Genomic DNA, 20,403 nt, shown 5'->3' with positions numbered 1-20,403 from the left:
TCAGCGTCACTCACAGATGTTTGAGTGTAAAATGAAACCTTAGGAAAGAGGGATTTATTTTTCCAAGCCCTCTGAGAGAATTCAATGCTTTATAAGAGGTTTCCGAGTGCTTGTAGAAGGTTTTCAAGAGTAAATAAGAGGCTTCTGGGTTTTAAAAGGGTATGTGAGATTTCCAATGGTTAAAGGGTATTTTTTTTATACTTTCAAGAGGTTTCTGAGTGTTTTGAAGGTTCACTAAAGATTTCCCAGTGTTGAAGGAGGTTGACAACACTTTGTAAGGGATTTTTGATTAGTTAAAGATGGGTTTCAACACTATATAATAGGTTTCAAGTATTTAAAGAGGTTTTAACACTTTATAAGAGGTTTCCAAATGTTTAAACAGGTTTCAACACTTTATAAAAGGTTTCCGGGTGATTAGAGAGGCTTAAACACTTTACAAAAGGTTTCCATGTGTCTTACTTCCTTTCTATTCAGTTTATAGAGTGGACAGACACTTAGGAGGCTTCCATAACACTTTACAGATGTTTCCAAATTGTTTAAAAGGTTTCCATCAGTTTATAAAGAGCATCCAAACACCAAGAGGCTTCCTTTAACACCTTTTAGTCTCCAGATACCTTACAGGGTTTCTTTTAACACTTTACAGAGAGTTTCAGAACGCCAACAAGGGTTTCCAACTTTCCACCAGTTTATCAAAGGTTCTCATCAATTGTTTTTCCTTATTAAGTGATTGTTTAGCGGAAAGTCTTGAAACACTCGAGTGGTTTTTTTTTTCAATCACTGGGGTTTTTTGTTATTTTTATCTGTTTTTGTTTACATATGTGTTTTTTTATTTTAATGTTTACTTTTATATTTTAATTTTTTTTATGTTTAGTTTTTTTTTCTTGTTTTTCTCTTATAATAAACATCACTATTGGGCACCAGTGTCACCAGACAATCACAAACACGGTCAATATATTAAAACTTTTACCAGAAGCTTAGTATATATATATATTTTTAGTCCATAAACTATTATCCATATTTTACTAGAAACTTTACACGACAAGTAATAAAAAACTTGTAGTCACTTGTTATCAGAAACTGTATTAATATTTTGTTTACAAGAAAGTATTGTATTATATTTTATACAACAACAATAACAACAATATAATGAGTGTTGTTTGAGTCTTTAGTTTCCCTTCATGTAACCTTTTATCAACACACACTCGGACACCACCACCACTAACACCGCCGCCACTACTACCACCACCACCACCACCACCACTGTCACCACCGTCACCACTACCGTCGTCACCACCACCGTCACCACCACCGTCACCACTACTACCACCACCGTCACCACTACCGTCGTCACCACACCACCGTCACCACTACCGTCACCACTACCACCGTCACCACTACCACCGTCGCCGCCTCCCCCGACTCTTCTTCTCCCGTAGCTCAAAGTGACATTGACAAACTAACTACATCACTGCAAGGCACAAACACACCCGGGAGAACTACACTCAGGGTCCCTTCACTCTCATACACTCCGGCCATGATAATAATAAAAGTCATTTATCTCTGGGGAGTTTAGGGAGATTTATTCTTTAATCCCACCAATACGAAAAGAGATTAGTGAACAAGCTCATCTGGCGTAGGGTGAGACAGGGCTGTTGGTCACTGTAGTACAATATATTTAGGATAACAAAGTGAGATGGTGTTATGGTGTGTGGTGGTCCTTCTCTGACTCAGGGAAACACACCATCCACTATACACCATATCTCGAGGACTGTAGTACCGTGGAAGCTGCTGGTGTCTGGTGATGATGATACTCACAGTCTCAAGGTCTGGTTTGGTTTACGCTCGGGAAGTGCTTCTGGACACACAAACACACGTACGTACATATACACACGAATACGCACTCATGATTCTGTACTTAATATACAACAAATGCAGTTCAATGCACCCCTGTGAGGCCTCGAGCCCAGGACGCGCAGGTGAGTCAGTGATCACAGGACGCGTAGATTGAGTCAGTGATCACAGTACGTGCAGGTTGAGTCAGTGATAACAGGACGCGTAGATTGAGTCAGTGATCACAGTACGTGCAGGTTGAGTCAGTGATCACAGTACGTGCAGGTTGAGTCAGTGATCACAGTGAGCATGAGGCGAGGCACGGCCTGACTTAACACAGAGAATCTATTCGGGTAAAATATTCCCTCGAGCGATGAACAGCGGGGAGGACGGTGGTGGACGACCCTGTAGGCGAGGCGACGAGTTCCTGGGACAGGGTCGTCCTCTGAGACACGACTTTAGCCAAGCTGGACGACCCACTGGGCGAGGCAAGGAGCTCCTGATGTAAGGTCGTCATAGGACCGAAGACTTTACCCACACTGGACGACCTGTAGGGCGAGGAGAGGAAGTCTTGGGTGAAATACGACTTCTCACAATTAACATTAATCACGTTGGACGACCCATGAAGCGAGGCGACGAGCTCCCAGATCTTCTTCAACTCTACCATACTGACCAGACGGGACGACCCACAGCGGCTGGTGATCCTCTGGTCGTTGAGGTCGTCTCACGGTATGCTGGCGTGAGCAATGGGTGAGACGGACGAACTGTGAGGTACGACGAGTGTCACTTGAGGTTGGGTCGTCGAGGGGTCGTCTGGGGTGACCACCGTCTCGACTGTTAGGAGGAAGAGGTTGAGGTAACACACAGCGACTAACAGATCCTTGCGTCTACCTCAAATATTTACTACATATTTTATTAACAGACTTATGTATAATAATGATGTAAATAAATACTTTCGTTGTACATAAATATAAGCAGATTGTGTATATAGTGATGAGATGTATGTTGTATATCCCCCAGGGTGTACTGTATGTATACTTACTACGTATGGGCGGCGGTGGTGGGCGTCTGCTGTCACCCTCGCCGGGATACTTATTCATACTCATCTCTTCTCTCTCTACATCTGCGGTGGTCATGTTCCCGCTGTTGTTGTTGTTGTTGTTCTTGATGTTGTTGGTGGACACGATGGCCTCAGAGGACCTCACATAGGTCGGGGGCGCCCTTGGGAACATCATGCCGACCACTCCGAGGGCCGCCTGGGTATCGAACAGGAGACCTTGAGAAGCCTTGGACTCCAGTTTGCCTTCGTATTCAGTGGTGGTGTTGGCGACGGACGGATCTGAGCTTGAGGACGCCATGATGCCCAGTGTGGACGCGATGTAGGCTCCCGGGGACGCCAGGGACTCACACAAGGATGCCATACCTCGGGCGGTGAGCGCTGATCCCGAGGACGTCCTTCGTGACAGTCCTGTGCTGCCTGAACTGAAGGTGGCTGACCGAGGCTGTGGAGAGCAGGGACAAAGTTCAGGTTAGGTCAGGTCAGGTAAGGTCACGTCAGGTCAGGAGAGGATAGGTCAGGACAGGCCAGGTCAGTATAGGATACATCAGGATAGGTCAGGTTAGGACAGGTCAGCATAGGATACGTCAGGACAGGTCAAATCACATCAGTTCAGAATAGGTCAGGTCAGGTTAGGACACAACAAGTACAAAGAAAGTTTTCACCAACAGTAACACACACAATACACTACACTACACTACACTACACTACACTACACTACACTACACTACGCTACGCTACACTACACTACACTACACTACACTACACTACACTAAATACACTACACTACACTACACTACACTACACTACACTAAATACACTACACTACAATACGCTACACTACACTACACTACACTACACTATGTTTATATATAGTGTCTGCATTGATCAGCTCATCTAAAGCTTAACTAACAATGTTGTGTCATCAATTAACTGTTCTCACTCAAGTGTTATAATATTAGCAATGTTATGTGATCACCTGTGACATGGTAAAACTGCTTTGTGATAAACTGTTTTACGATGAACTCTTGTGATCAGCTGTCCTAAGATCAGCTGTCCAATAACCTATTAGCCTATGATCAGCTGTCCTTTAACCTATTAGCCTATGATCAGCTGTCCTATGATCAGCTGTCCAATAACCTATTAGCCTATGATCAGCTGTCCTATAACCTATTAGCCTATGATCAGCTGTCCTACAACCTATTAGCCTATGATCAGCTGTTCTATGTTCAGCTGACGGCCCAGGTGTGAGTCCTCACCTGTAGGAGGGTGATCGACTCTCTCTCCCCCCGGCTGTTCTTGGTGAGGGTGACCCCGCCCGCAGAGTCCAGGGCGGGCGGGTGCAGGGGCGTGGGCGAGCTGCTGTAGTAGGAGTCACATCCTGCAGAGACACACACACACACACACACGGTCAAAAGGTTAACCTCAAGGACTTTAGTGTACACATTCCTCAAGGGTGACTTAACAAGGATAAATATTGATCTATCTATCTATCTATCTATCCATCTATATCTATCTATCTATCTATCTATCCATCTATCTATCTATCTATCAATATATAAGTCAAAGTGCTATACAGTATATCAATCGTTCCACAATACTCCCTTAGACATTAATTTATGTTATATGTTTTAACGGTGTGATTATATAAACAGTATATACCAACAGACAAACTAACAGACCTATTAATTACTCATAGCGGGGCTTAATAACAATACAGGCGACTCATTAAATAGATATTAATACTCTGTTAATATAAATGTTTGAGGTGATAATATATTCCGGGGAGTTTAGTTGAGTAAGATAACTTTGACAATTTGTTTGAGGTGTAAATTTAAAAGGGTGATTGTGTGTCAGTGTGTGTGTGTGTGTGTGTGTGTGTGTGTGTGTGTGTGTGTGTGTGTGTGTGTGTGTGTGTGTGTGTGTGTGTGTGTGTGTGTGTGTGTGTGTGTGTGTGTCAGTGTGTGTGTGTAAGTGTTTGTGTCTGTGTGTGTGTGTGTATATTATTTTTGTGTGTATATGTGTCTATCAAATGTGTGTATCTGTATCAGTGTGCGTGTGTATGTGTGTGTGTTTATCTCGGTAAATAATCCGGTCAATGTTTGGATATGAATCTTAAATACTTTTATCAACATTCCGTAAACTATTCTGTCAAAAAAAAAAATACTCATTCAAAATATTTATAAATTAATTGAGTCAAAAGCAAAAGCAGACAAAAATCATCCCTAAAAAAAAAATGACAAATTTTAGTGCAGTATAAAAAAATTCACTTTCCATATATTATTTTTCCAACTCAAAAATCGAAAAAAAAAAAATTAAATACGAAGAAAAATGTATATAGCAAAACATACATAAGCATTAAAAATATATATATTAATTTAGATACATAAAATAAAATAATACAGTAGTGATGCAATTTATATAGATGCAGTGAGGAGAATATAAATGAGTTAATAAATATATATACAGTACAGCATCATGGAAGCCATTTAGCGTCTGCAAAATAAAGGGACTTCCAACATCACAACTCAAGGCACTTATGAGATAGGGGGTGAGTGTGGCTAAGTGAAGACATAGGTAAAGAGTGTGAGGAGATAGGTAAAGAGTGTGAGGAGATAGGTAAAGAGTGTGAGGAAATAGGTAAAGAGCGTGAGGAAATAGGGAATGGATATGAATTTTCGGATAGGTTAGATATCTGTGAGGCTAGTATAGGAGCATAAGGAAAAGCCAGGGTAGGGTAAGGAGGGGCAAAGGGTGTACCGTAGGATATACTAAGTTAGTGTAGGTCAGGGTAGGTCAGTGGGTGTACAAGATGATGTAGAGGCTGGGTTAGGGCCTGTAAGTGTGGTTTGGGTGTTTGTAAAGAGTGTAGGCTAGTTTAGGAGGCATAGGGGATAGGGTAGGCTAGTGAGCAGGCCGAGGGTAGGAGGTAAAGGGAGGATAAACTAACCTGTAGGTGCACGAGCCTGCAGGGGTGGCTGGTAGGCTGGGAGGATGGGGTATATATCATAACCTGTTGGCGGTCTGGCCTGCAGCGGCATAGTGAACCCGCTCTGGCCTGTAGTGTACAGGCCGAGGGCTTTAATTCCACCCACCTGCCCATACCCGTTCAACGTGCCTGTAACACCAAGTGGGGGAACCAGCTGTAGATGGTGAGATCTGAGCCCAGTCCGTGTACCATCTGCGACAGCTTCGGGGACTCCACCTCTCTTGACCTCGTGTTCAAGTGAGTCTCCGGGTCACTGTTAGTCTAGGTCAATATCAGTCTGGGTCACTGTTAGTCTAGGTCAATATCAGTCTAGGTCAATGTCAGTCTAGGTCAATATCAGTCTAGGTCACTGTTAGTCTAGGTCAATATCAGTCTGGGTCAATATCAGTCTAGGTCAATATCAGTCTGGGTCAATATCAGTCTGGGTCAATGTCAGTCTAGGTCACCATTATATTTGGTCACCGTCAGTCACTAATCATTATCAATATAAGTCACCATCGCTCATCCATCTCTCATCACACTGGAACACCATTATCACGTCGTCACTGTCACCGCACGTCGTTACTATCACCACACGTCGTCACTATTACCACACGTCGTCACTGTCACCACACGTCGTCACTATCACAACACGTCGTCACTATCACCACACGTCGTCACTATCTCCACACGTCGTCACTCATCACCACACGTCGTCACTATCACAACACGTCGTCACTTCATCACCACACGTCGTCACTATCACCACACGTCGTCACTACCACCACACGTCGTCACTATCACAACACGTCGTCACTATCACCACACATCGTCACTAGCACCACACGTCGTCACCCCATCACTACGTCGTCACTATCACACACGTCGTCACTATCACAACACGTCGTCACTATCACCGCACGTCGTCACTATCACAACACGTCACTATCACAACACGTCGTCACCATCACCACACGTCGTCACTACCACCACACGTCGTCACCTATCACAACACGTCGTCACTACCACCAGCACGTCATATCACCACACGTCGTCACCATCACCACACGTCGTCACTATCACCAACACGTCGTCACTATCACCACACGTCGTCACTAACACCATACGTCGTCACTATCACAACACGTCGTCACTATCACAACACGTCGTCACTATCACCACACGCCGTCACTACCACCACACGTCGTCACTATCACAAATCACGTCGTCACTATCACAACACGTCGTCACTATCACCACACGTCGTCACTATCTCCACACGTCGTCACTATCACAACACGTCGTCACTATCACCACACGTCGTCACTATCTCCACACGTCGTCACTATCTCCACACGTCGTCACTATCACAACACATCGTCACTATCACAACACGTCGTCACTATCTCCACACGTCGTCACTATCTCCACACGTCGTCACTATCTCCACACGTCTTCACTATCACAACACGTCGTCACTACCAACGTCTCCACCCCGAAGATGAACAAACAATAGAACTTAATTCTCTTGAGAAGTTGAGTTGTATCACAAAGGTTCAACAACAACTCTATCCCACAAGTTTAGTTCCTTCTTGTACTGCACTGTGGTCAAAGGCCTCGGTCCAGGGTCTCTCAGTCACCACCAGCGGCAAATGAACATCTTTTGAACATTTTGTCGTGGAAATTGACCTGTGTGTGTGTGTGTGTGTGTGTAAAATGACTCCCTGTAGAGTCTTATAGTAGAGGTCTCGGTCATGAGGAGTGAGGTCTACCAGCGGTCATAAACTCACTCACAAAGTCCTAAAGTTAAGACAGTGACCCAGGACTCTCAGGCACGAGACCTCGACACAGAGAGGTTGGTCCCCGAAGCTTCAGACTTGATCTCATGAGCAGTCACAAGCAGAGCCGTGGTGCATGCATCAATTTAGACAAAAAAAAAAAAACCAAGGTCGGGCATATATCCAACACTGATATAAGTTACACTGGCTGATGATAAATGACAGAGATAAATCATTGATGCTGTTAAGTGGTCCAATTTATTATATTACACCATGCAAAGGGACGATTATGGAGAGTGTGGTTGGTTGGTTGGTTGGTTGGTTGTAATGCTTTGATGCGAGAAAACCTGATGATTCTTATTGAACAATTGTTGATTCCAAGGGACATTCCTCAGTAATTATAACTGTACAACATGCATTAAGGTGTATACAGCAAGAGAGAGAGACAGACACACACACGGGGTGGAGACACAGACCTGCCAGAAGGTTATCCATGGCACCCGTCAGCTTAGGAGTGATGCCGTCTTTGAGCCCAGCTTGATGGTGATGTTTGATGGCGTTCATCCGTCTGTTGAGTCCTCCCTCTATCCTCGGCTGCCTGGCTGCTCTCCTCGGCTGCTCCACCGGTAACACACGCCGCCGCTTCTTCGGTAACTTGGATCTCGCCTTTGTGGGGAGGGAAACAAAAAACGCTAACTGATACAAACTTCGTGAATAATTTTGTTTTTTGGGGTTAGGTTAGGTTAGGTTAGGTTGATGGAGAAAGTTGTGTGTGTGTGTGTGTGTGTGTGTGTGTGTGTGTGTGTGTGTGTGTGTGTGTGTGTGTGTGTGTGTGTCCAGATGTCAGGATTCACTTTCTATACTGTGGATGTAAACAACTGTGTGACGACATTCTGCTGCTGGGTGTTGTTGTTGTTGTTGTTGTTGTTGTTGTAGCATTTTACCTTTACTGTCATTCTACCTAACTTGTTCTGTCAATTTTGATTTTTATTACTTCTATAATTTGTTTTAGCATTTTACTACTGTCTCTCCCTTCTTATCTCCCTCGTCCCTTCCTCCTCATCACCCTATCTATCTCCTTTTTTTTGTAGGGAAAGGAGTGGTGAAAGAAGATTAGAGGTAGAAAAAGGAAGTTAGAGTTCGGAAAGTGAAGAAGTTTAGGAAGAGGTAGGAGAGGGCGTACTGACCACCTTGCTGTGGGTTAACTAAGCTAATAGTGTGTTAGGGTTGTGTCATGGGTTAGTTATTGTCTGTCGGTACAGGTACTAGACGGCCTACCTTATCTCATATATGGGTTTTTTGAGGGCCTTATTTCATATTTCGCCGACCCTATTGGCGGATGCTGGTTTGGGAAGGTTGTCTATTGCCTGGCCGTATAGATCGGGGGTGGTAATGGACCTTTTGAGATTTGGTAAATCTTTGGTAACCATGTTCCCTTCACCCTATCTACCTGTCTCTCTTCACCCACCCACCCACACACCCACCCAACTCCCCATCACTCCCTCCCACCACCGCATATCTCTCCTTCAATGCTCCCACCCCATTTCCTATTTCCCATCTCCCTCCCTCCTAACCCATCACCCATCCCCCATCACTCACCTGCGTATGGCTATAAAACATTGAGAAGTTGGACACAATGACGGGCACCGGCAGGGAGATGGTGAGCACCCCAGCTAGGGCACACAGGGCACCCACGAACATGCCCACGTAGGTCTTCGGCACCATGTCTCCGTAGCCCACTGTTGTCATGGTGACGATGGCCCACCAGAGGCCCTCCGGGATGCTCTTGAAGTCGTTGTGTGGGTTGGCCTTCACAGAAAACGGGAAGAGGGTCTATTTTTTATTACAGGGTTTAATAAAGTCTTGCTACTTTACGTTCAGATATTTAATCTCTTGAGTGTAGTGGCTTAATTGTTATTATTAATTATGAAACAACAAGTACAGGTAAAGATGTATCTATTTACTTTCATCCAGGTGTAGATCCTGTGTCCAAAATATAATGTTTAATAATTCATGTTTGGGGGAAAGTCTGTGTGTGTGTGTGTGTGTGTGTGTGTGTGTGTGTGTGTGTGTGTGTGTGTGTGTCTATCTGTCTGTCTGTCTGTGCGTATGTTAAGGACACCTGAAGCCACACCTGTAATCTCTCGGCGTAGTAGACGAGGCTGGCGAAGATAACGATACCGAGAACGAGGAAGAAGACGAGAAGAGTGAGTTCCTTGGCCGACGCCTTGAACGTGTGTATGAGGATCTTGAGGCCGCCAGAGTGTCTCGTTAGTTTGAAGAGCCGCAATATTCTGATGATACTGAAGAACTCGATCACTTCAGCTGCCTTACCCGCGTTGTCCTCTGCACCCACACACAGCGAAGAGAAACTTGCAATGTTGAATATGTAATAACCCAGAGTACACACACACTCACACATGCACTCACACGCACATTACATACATACATACATACATACATACATACATACATACATACATACATACAGACACACACAGACACACACACACACACACACACACACACTCACACATGGAAAACAGATGTGGAATGTATTACTATTATTCAACACGTAAATGAAATACAGAATAAACAATGCAGAGAAAATAGGTTAAGTTAGGGAAAGATAGATTAGTTTAGGTTGGGGTGGATTAGGTTAGGTTAGGCTAGGTTTGGTTAGTGATGGCTTAGATTAGCTTAGGTTAGGTTTAGGTTGGGTTAGGTTATGTTAGGTTAGGTTGGTTGTGGGGTTGTGTGTGTTTGTTGTGTTAGTTTAGGTTGGTAGTGATGGTTTAGATTATGTTAGGTTTAGGTTGGGTTAGGTTATGTTAGGTTAGGTTTGGTTAGGTTAGGTTTGTCTCACCTTTACCAGCGAACTGTGTCTGGTTGAGAATAATATCCATATAGAAGCTTAAGGTGGCCACGAAGTCAATAATGTTGATGGTGTTCTTAACAAACTCCAACTTCATCGGCGTGACGGTGAAGCGCATTAGGATCTCGAAGGTGAACCAGGCGTTACAGGCAGCCTCCACGTAGAAGAAGGCGTCGTGGGGGTCCGTCCTGTAGTAGGGAGAGAGACAGAGAGAGTTAAGGTGATTCCTCCGTCAGGTGATACACACACATACACACATCTGTATATCTTTGTGTGTGTGTGTGTGTGTGTGTGTGTGTTGAAATGTATTATATATCACAAAAGTGCCAGAAAGATTTACGTGTGTTTAATTAAGAGTCAAACCTCACCTGTGTTTAACGAGGTACCAAGAGCTCTCACCTGTGCTGAACGAGGAACCAAGACCCCCCCCCTCACCTGTCTTTGTTAAGGTACCAGTAGGTGACGTTGGTACCGTTCTGGGAGAGGCCGCTGACGGTAACGTTGACGATAACAGGAACACGCATATTGGGGTGAGTCTTGAGGCAGAAGGACAGGATCGACACCACGATGAAGAAGACTGACAGCATCGCGATCACCTGTAGAGACGGCCAGAGGAGGGGGGGGGGTCAGTAGCGCCAATTAAGTGTCGTCAGAAGAAAGACACAGGTGTAGCGACGGTGTGTAGGTGTTATGATGTGCAGGTGTGACAGTGTTAATCATCCCCTCTCCCTCTCATTCTTTCCCTCTCTCCTTTCCTTTTCCTACATCACCCCCTATCTCCCTCCCCCCTCCCCTCCCTCCCCCCTCCCTCCCTCCTCAGCATTACTAAAACCCCAGTTCTAGAAAACTCACTTACGTCAAATACTGTCCTGTACACACACACACACACACACACACACACACACACACACACACACACACACACACACACACACACACACACACACACACACACACACACACACACTATTAATACAATTTCTTCACCGTCTGAATTTAATATTAGTATGAACATGAAGTGCTAGAGGGTCAGGGGCCTGTGGTGTGATATTCATTATTATGTGTCTTAGGGGGGGAGAGAGGGAGGGAGGGGAGGGAGAGGTGAGGGAGGGAGGAGAGGGAGGGAGGGAGAGAGAGGGGAGGGAGGGAGAGAGAGGGAGGGAGGGAGAGAGAGATGAGGGGGGAGAGAGAGGGAGGGAGGGAGAGAGGGGGGAGGGAGGAGGAGAGAGAGGAGAGGGAGGGAGGGAGAGAGGGAGGGAGAGAGAGGAGAGAGGTGAGAGAGAGGGAGGAGAGGAGGAGGGAGAGAGAGGGAGGGAGGAGGAGAGGTGAGGGAGATAGAGGAGAGGGAGGAGGCAGAGGGGGAGGAGGTCAAACTTTCCACGTTCTCAAAGGTTCGTTAAGTTTATTTTTTCCTCGTAAGTGAAGATTTTAAGAAACACCGCATCTCTTGGATTAGGTTAGGTTAGGTTAGGTTAGGTTAGGTTAGCAATTGCGTTGAATCATCAGGTGAAATTAACTCCCAAAATGGAATTAACTGGATACATTTTTCACACCTCTTAGGAAATTTATTTAAATTACTCAGTTTTTTTCCACATACTTAATACCCTTTCCTCCCCCCTCCCCCACTCACCTCCCCCACTTTCCTTCTCCTCCAACCTTTCCCCACTCACCTTCCCTCTCCCCCAATTCATACTGATGGAATGAATCTAATTTAGGTAGAGTCTCAGCGTAAACTTTGTGCCATTTTTTGACGGGGTTGATTTTTAATGTTTCACCATAAGTTAATTAGGCAGCTTCTTATATCCTGTGTGTGTGTGTGTGTGTGTGTGTGTGTGTGTGTGTGTGTGTGTGTGTGTGTGTCCATCTGTCAGTCTGTTTATTTCTGTATTACAATATTTTTCACGCCATAAAAACATCCAATAATTCACCAATATTCAATTACCTGTTCCCGTGCCAATACCTCATTAATCAAACACACTAATGACTCACCTGTCAAGTCACCTGTCGCAAAAATATATAAGACCCTTGGACTCGGACCCTAACCTCACCTCAGGGATGCACACACAAAATAGATTATCATCGTTGTACAAGTGTCTTCATGAATATTCATTTGTAAGCCAAACTGCCCTCTTGTGTTTACAGTGCGTTGGTTGGAGCTCCTGCTAATTGTGTGTGTGTGTGTGTGTGTGTGTGTGTGTGTGTGTGTGTGTGTGTGTGTGTGTGTGTGTGTGTCGTTATCTAGGTTAAGGTCTTTGGGTCAAGATATGACCAGTTATAGGGGTCTTTGTCAGAGGAAATGATTGATGACCATGATATCGATCGCCCTCTCTCTCTCTCTGCACCTACCTTAGCCATCCAGGAAGAGTAAGGCTCGTCAAACAAAGACCAAATCTTGGGTCTGGTCCGCTGCCACCAGGTAACTCGGCCGTTCAGGTAACTATCCTCGTAACCAAACTTTCTAGCGATCTCCTCCTCGGAAGGTTTGTCTGTGTCTACATCTAGTTTGTCCAGGATTGCTAACGTGGCCTGGAACAATGAGAGGCTTGAGATAATTGAGGTCTGGAACAAGTCGGCAGGGAACAATATGCGTCTGGAATAGCTGGAACAAAATACGAGTGGAAGAATGGAACAATAGTCGTGTTGAACAAAAAAATTAATCTAGAACAAAATGACGTCAGTATTACATGGAATTAAAAACATCTGACACGTATTGTACAGGTGAGCTCGTGAACAATTTTTTCCGAGAAGTGTACCATAAAGGGATTGGGTAATGTGGAACACGATGTGTGTCATACGAAGCGTGGAACAACTGGACCAAGAAGTTTATGACTGAATTGCGATGGAAAGTGTGTGTGTGTGTGTGTGTGTGTGTGTGTGTGTGTGTGTGTGTGTGTGTGTGTGTGTGTGTGTGTGTGTGTGTGTGTGTGTGTGTGTGTGTGTGTGTGTGTAGTAAAGCATGAAGACTCTGGAACAAAGGAAAGAGGGAGAGGAGTTTATGTGTGTGTGTGTGGGGGAGGATAGCGAACAGATGATACAGAATGTGGAGCGTAAACACACACACACACACACACACACACACACACACACACACACACACACACACACTCAGCAACCTTCACAGAGAGCAACTAGCCGGCGGGGATGGAGGGGGGAAACTCAATTACAAGTGGGGATTATACTTCGTCTATACTAATTTCCCCGCGCCCGACTTAACAGCGTGACCTGGGATGACCTGCCACCTCCATCAACAAAAGCTGCCTCCCCTGTTATTGATCCTTTTATTAGTGTTTTGTTAGTTATTGTTGTTTCCTGTGTGGTGTTATGACCTTTGGCTATAATATAATTTGTCCTCACGTGTTGTTCAGTAGCCTCGATAAAAATTGTGTGTTAATATCATAATTCTTTTTTGTTATTGGTCTTTCTCAATTAATCTCTTTGTTATCTTATCTTATCTGTTTGTGTTTTATTCCATGGCTAAATCTTTCTCTCTGACCTGACTGATAGATGTAACTTCACCCTTGACCTCTCTTGTGATGACCTCTAGACTGACCTGAGTGTCACGGTGGATGGTGTAGGTCATCCAGCAACACGGCTCCACCTGGTTTGAGTCGAGGCCCCAGAACTCAAGCTCCTCCTCGAACAGCGGACCACACACGTTGGTTGGGTAGTGTAGCTTCCCGGTCCTGTGAGTGAAGAGAACAGTAATGGATGGGTGGGGTCTCTCTGTCTCTCTGTCTCTCACTCTTTACATAACACATATTAGGACACATAGTATATACTCTCTCTCTCTACACCTTATAATTATCTACCATCACCTTAGCCCATAAAGGTCCATCTGGTCACAAATGTTCGGTCAGTATAATTTAATTTCCTTTATTACCCGTAATTAGGTATGATTTTTCCTTATTACACCCAAATCCTCCTTATTTACACCTAAATCCTCCTTATTACACCCAAATCCTCCTTATTACACCTAAATCCTCCTTATTTACACCCAAATCCTCCTATTACAATTCCAAATCCTCCTTATTTACAATTCCAAATCCTCCTTATTTACACCTAAATCCTCCTTATTACACCCAAATCCTCCTTATTACACCTAAATCCTCCTTATTTCGACATAACCCCCCCCCCTACGTTACACTCGTCCACTCGGCCACACACAATCCGCCCAGCCCAGACACCAGCCTTCATATTAACTTTTTAATTTCTCTTCTAATTTGATAACTGAAGCCTGGAAATAATTAGGCACTGTGGAAGCCATTACTCAACCTAAATACATACATACATACATACATACATACATACATACATACATACATACATACAGACATACATACATACATACATACATACATACATACATACATACATACAGACATACAGACATACATACATACATACATACATACATACATATACAGACAAATTACATATACATCACACATATATAATCCATACATATCATACATTATCATACATACATACATAATACATACAACAAGAATAATAAACATATCTACATACATACATACATACATACATACATACATACATACATACATACAGACATACAGACATACATACATACATACATACATACATACATACCCTGTACACTGGTTCACCACACTTTGAAAGATAGTATAATTAAATCACTATGACTCTGACATGGCATTGAAGGAGACAGACAGACAGACAGACAGACAGACAGACAGACAGACAGACAGACAGACAGACAGACAGAAAATAAAACAGAAAGTAGATTTTGAGATAGATAGATAGAACAAAGAAGTACCCAATCACCATCCACTAATTAGAAAGATTCTCCCTTAAAGAGATGTGAACAGATTATTGTCGACAGGTCATTTCGTCAGAATATTAGACCACCTGAACATTAGTCACCCCCAGCTTATATCATCTGAAGATTAACCACCCTAACGCTAACCTAACTTAACGTAATCCAATCTAACCCAACTTAAGTCTAACCTAACCTAATCTAACCTACATTAGCCTAATTTAACCCAATGTAACCCAACTTAAACCTAACCTAACCCAACCTAACCTAACCTAACCCTACCTAACCATCCACGGTAATATCAGGTGTGGTTAATTATCAGGTGAGATAAATTCGGTCGGCCAATTCCTCAGGTGATTAAAAAATGTCGTGTAATAGAAGAAGCAATTTATAGAAACTTTACCCAATATCCCTCGAATCTTCAGCCTTACAGACAGCCCTCACACCCTCACAGCCCTTACAGACTTCCCTCCCAGCCCTCCTTCCCAGCCCTCACTCACAGTCCTCCATCCCAGCCCTCACTCACAGTCCTCCATCCCAGCCCTCACCTACAGCCCCCTTCACAGCCCCCACTACCCACCCTCACAGCCCTCACAGCCCCCACAGCCAGCCCTCACAGCCCCCAGAATATAAACTCGCGTAATAAGACAGGCACTTTGGTCAGGCAGCAGTGGTACGTAAGACTCCTTCAGGAAATACTGCTGGGATGGACTGCCGCTGGCGAGACGGATGGACAGACAGATAGATGGACGGACAGATAGACAGATGGACGGACAGACAGACAGACAGATGGACGGACAGATAGACAGATGGACGGACAGACAGATAGTTGGACAGACAGACAGACAGATAGGCAGACATACATACGTAAATAAAAACCTCTCTCATCGTCTCCTTTCTCTCTTCTCTCTCTATTCCTCTTTCTCAGTGTCTCTCTCCTCTTTTTCTCTTTCTCTTCCCCGTTTCTCTCTCTTTCTCTTTTATTCTCACTCCCTCTTTCAATCTCTCTCTCTCTCCCTCCACCATATCTACCATAACCTCTACCTCTCGGCCTATAATAATTACCTCTCGGCCTCAATGACTCCTGGGCCTGTGACTCTCCTAATTGGTCGGAGGTAAGACAAACAAGGGGGCTATCTTCTTTTGAGAGAGAGAGAGAGAGAGAGAGAGAGAGAGAGAGAGAGAGAGAGAAAGGGAGAGAGAGAGAGTTCCAATTTTAGATACGAAACAAAACGAAAAAAATAAATCTCTCGCAATAGTTCCTCGCTAAACAAAATCATGTCCTTGTAAAATATGTTAGCGAACCCCTCATCAGTGCCTTGTTGTTCTCGCTGTCTAGGGAGAGGTACAAGCAGGGGTTCATATCAGGGCTTCAGGGGGTGACATAGTGTAGTTCTAGGTCATATCAGGGGTTCAGGGGTGACATAGTGTAGTTCTAGGTCATATCAGGGCTTCAGGGGTGACATAGTGTAGTTTTAGGTCATATCAGGGCTTCAGGGGTGACATAGTGTAGTTTTAGGTCATATCAGGGCTTCAGGGGGTGACATAGTGTAGTTCTAGGTCATATCAGTCTAGGGTGGGTATAGTGTTTTAGGTCATATCAGGGCTTCAGGGGTGACATAGTGTAGTTTTAGGTCATATCAGGGGTTCAGGGGTGACATAGTGTAGTTTTAGGTCATATCAGGGGTTCAGGGGTGACATAGTGAAGTTTTATGTCATATCAGGGCTTCAGGGGTGACATAGTGTAGTTTTAGGTCATATCGGGGTTCATAGGTGGCATAGTGAGTTTTAGGTCATATCAGGGCTTCAGGGTGACATAGTGTAGTTTTAGGTCATATCAGGGCTTCAGGGTGACATAGTGTAGTTTTAGGTCATATCAGGGCTTCAGGGGTGACATAGTGTAGTTCTGGGTCATATCAGGGGTTCAGGGGTGCTATAGTGTAGTTTAGGTCATATCAGGGCTTCAGGGTGACATAGTGTAGTTCTAGGTCTATCAGGGTTCAGGGTGACATAGTGAGGTTTTATGTCATATCAGGGTTCAGGGGTGACATAGTGTGTTTTTAGAGTCATATCAGGCTAGGGGTGACCTGAGTGTAGTTCTAGGTCCATATCAGGGGTTCCGGGTGACATAGTGGGATTTTATGTCATATCAGACTGGGGGTGACATAGTGTAGTTTTAGGTCATATCAGACTGAGGTGACATGTGTAGTTCTAGGTCATATTAGAACTCAGGGGTGACATATGTAGTTTAGAGTCATATCAGACTGGGGGTCACATAATAGTGTCTAGGTCATATCAGGGTTCAGGGGTGACATAGTGAAGTTCTGGGTTACTTTCAGACCCTGGGATCACTTCAGAGGATTCAGGGGAGGATTTAGTAAAACTGGCTGGTCTGAACTGATACAAACCTTATATAAACAAATTCCGTCCATCAGTGGAATAATAAGGAAATTTCTGACTGACTCACCTGTAATAATTAACACATTTGACTGACTCACCTGTAATAATTAACACATTTGACTGACTCACCTGTAATAATTAACACATTTGACTGACTCACCTGTAATAATTAACACATTTGACTGACTCACCTGTAATAATTAACACATTTGACTGACTCACCTGTAATAGTTGAGGATCTGGGCGAAGACTCCTGGGTGCCTGTCGAAGAAGTACTCATTGAGAACAGGGTCGTAGTTCGCCAACGCCTCCGTCAGTCGGGAGAGGCGAGTGGCAGGTATTTTCTTGAGAGTCGCCTTGTATGTCTCGAACCTGTGTGATGATGTGAACAGGTAAACGGTGATTGATTATAAGGTCTCTCTCTCTCTCTCTCTCTCGCTCTCTCTCTCTCTCTCTCTCTCTCTCTTCCCGCCCTCCTCTCCCGCCCCTCTCCCCCAAGGATCCAAAGGTAACCCAAGTTTCGAAGTCCTGCGGGAAAATTAGCGATGATCCGAGGAAGGAGAGGATTAGAGTCACGTTCTCCATACCTTCAATTATCTTTATTTATTTTATTAATTTATGGATAGTTATAACGTGTGTGTGTGTGTGTGTGTGTGTGTGTGTGTGTGTGTGTGTGTGTGTGTCATACGTCTGCTCGTGGTGCTCAATGTATGGCTGACTCCGGGGGTATGTCTGGGGTATGTCTCTGGGTACGACTCTATGGGTACGACTCTCTGTGGGTATGACTCTGGGGGTACGACTCTGGGGTACGACTCTGGTTTGACTCTGTGGGTATGACTCTGGGGGTACGACTCTGGGGTACGTCTCTGGGGGGGGTACGACTCTGGGGTACGACTCTGGGGAGTACGACTCTGGGGGTGCAGTGACTCTGGGAATTACGACTCTGGGGAATTTTGACTCTGGGGGTACGACTCTGGGGGTACGACTCTGGGGGTACGACTCTGGGGGTACGACTCTGGGGGTACGACTCTGGGGGTACGACTCTGGGGGTACGACTCTGAGATACAGTTTCTGATATGTTGCGTTGGATATTGTGTCTCTTGTGTGTGTCTCAGATCTTTATGAGAGAGAGAGAGAGAGAGAGAGAGAGAGAGAGAGAGAGAGAGAGAGAGAACTAATTGCACACTTAATATCTTTACCTCCTTCCATGATATCTCACAGCTGCTCTGAATTAATATATTTTCATCATTCCTTTCTTACATTAGCCTTTGATCTGCTTTTAATTCCACTTTATGAACTAATTTTAATCTAATCTAACCTACCTGCCTTATATCTGAGTGTCAGGAGGTGTCAGTCTTCCTTATATCTAGGTGTCAGGAGGTGTCAGTCTGCCCTATATCTCAAAGCCAGTTAATTATATGTGGTTGAAGATGAATGCAAGGAGGAGATGACAAGATATAGGAAAATACCCAAATTATCTTGTTTTGTTAAGTTAGGATACGTCTGGTTGTGGTTAGGTTAGGTTAGGTTAGGTTAGGTTAGGTTAGGTTAGGTTAGGTTGTGAGTGGGTGTGAGGTGGAGGCGTGGCGTGGCAGCAGAGGGACACACAGGTATTGATATGCATCGTGGTATTGTATGTAAATTAGCTTGGTACAGTTTTAGGTTGTTTTTAAAAGGTCATTGACGCGTTACCAGCTGTAGTGTGTGGGTAAAAGGTAGTTATGGTGTTAGTAATGATAATGAGGCTGTCTGTTATACTACTACTTCCACTATTTTACTACTACTACTACTACTACTACTACTACTACTACTACTATATTTGTAAAGTAGCCTCCAGCCTCCCCCAATAGCCACACCTTCGCCACCATTTATTTACCTTAATATTAAATATCCTAATACATAAGCAACTATCCTATCTGTGTTAAATTAGTTGAGCCGCAGATCGATGCAGCTACTACTACTACTACTACTACTACTACTACTTTTTATGGCCTCCTTTGCCGCCCGTCTTCTACACATTTTTATTGCTTAACTATCCCTAATACAAAAGTAACTACTCTCTCTCTCTCTCTCTCTCTCTCTCTCTCTCTCTCTCTCTCTCTCTCTCTCTCTCTCTCCTTACCTTATGCCTCCCACGTTAAGAATGATTCTATTCTCTCCGTCCATGGTAATTATAGTGTGGTAGCGTGGTAGTGTGGTAGGTCACCCAGCAGGCTCACATCACGACGCCGCCACCACCACACTAGCCTGTTGACTTCGTTGTTTCACCATCATCATCATCATCACCATCATCATCATCATCATCTTCATCATCATCACTTCACGTATCACCACCATCACCATACAGACCCTGGCTTATCAACATCATCCTGGGAAAAAAAAGAGATATGGAATGAGTTTTAGAGTTCATACTGGGAAAAATAATCATGCTGGGAGTTTATATTCATCCTGGAATAAAAAATAGCGATTATCCCGGTAGGTACTAATGAGGAGTATACCATCCTAGGAAAAAAAATTACTCAGTTAATGATTATGATGATACTAGAAAAAAATATATAAACGCACACACACACATACACACACACATACACACACACACACACACACACACACACACACCGGAACAATTTTTTGCAACAAATGAGTTTTCACGTAGATTGTTACTGTAAGCCACTACTGTGCAACAAGTGAACTGCC

General features: G+C 44.2%; 1 protein-coding gene across 2 annotated transcripts; it reads right to left on the bottom strand.

The window, feature by feature from the left end:
- Positions 1–1,331: 1,331 nt before the first annotated feature.
- Positions 1,332–20,065, bottom strand: LOC121854766 (potassium voltage-gated channel protein Shaw-like). 2 transcript variants are annotated; one of them, XM_042349531.1, is made up of 13 exons: positions 19,829–20,065; positions 17,929–18,078; positions 14,059–14,191; positions 12,855–13,034; positions 10,944–11,104; positions 10,500–10,696; positions 9,768–9,979; positions 9,233–9,466; positions 8,110–8,299; positions 5,838–6,005; positions 4,147–4,268; positions 2,873–3,332; positions 1,332–2,664 (listed from the first exon to the last, which is right to left on the bottom strand). In XM_042349531.1, exons 1-13 carry the CDS (start codon positions 19,870–19,872, stop codon positions 2,555–2,557), a joined length of 2,361 nt encoding a protein of 786 aa, XP_042205465.1. In that variant the 5' UTR covers positions 19,873–20,065; the 3' UTR covers positions 1,332–2,554. The 2 variants fall into 2 exon arrangements, with proteins under 2 accessions (XP_042205465.1, XP_042205466.1); XM_042349532.1 differs by having other exon boundaries at positions 9,233–9,442; positions 19,829–20,064.
- Positions 20,066–20,403: the final 338 nt, after the last annotated feature.

This window comes from Homarus americanus, unplaced genomic scaffold, assembly GCF_018991925.1.
Source record: "Homarus americanus isolate GMGI-L3 unplaced genomic scaffold, GMGI_Hamer_2.0 scaffold53233, whole genome shotgun sequence".
Lineage (NCBI taxonomy): Eukaryota > Metazoa > Arthropoda > Malacostraca > Decapoda > Nephropidae > Homarus > Homarus americanus.
Note: the sequence above shows the minus strand (reverse complement) of the source record. Positions and strands in the feature narration are given on the sequence as shown.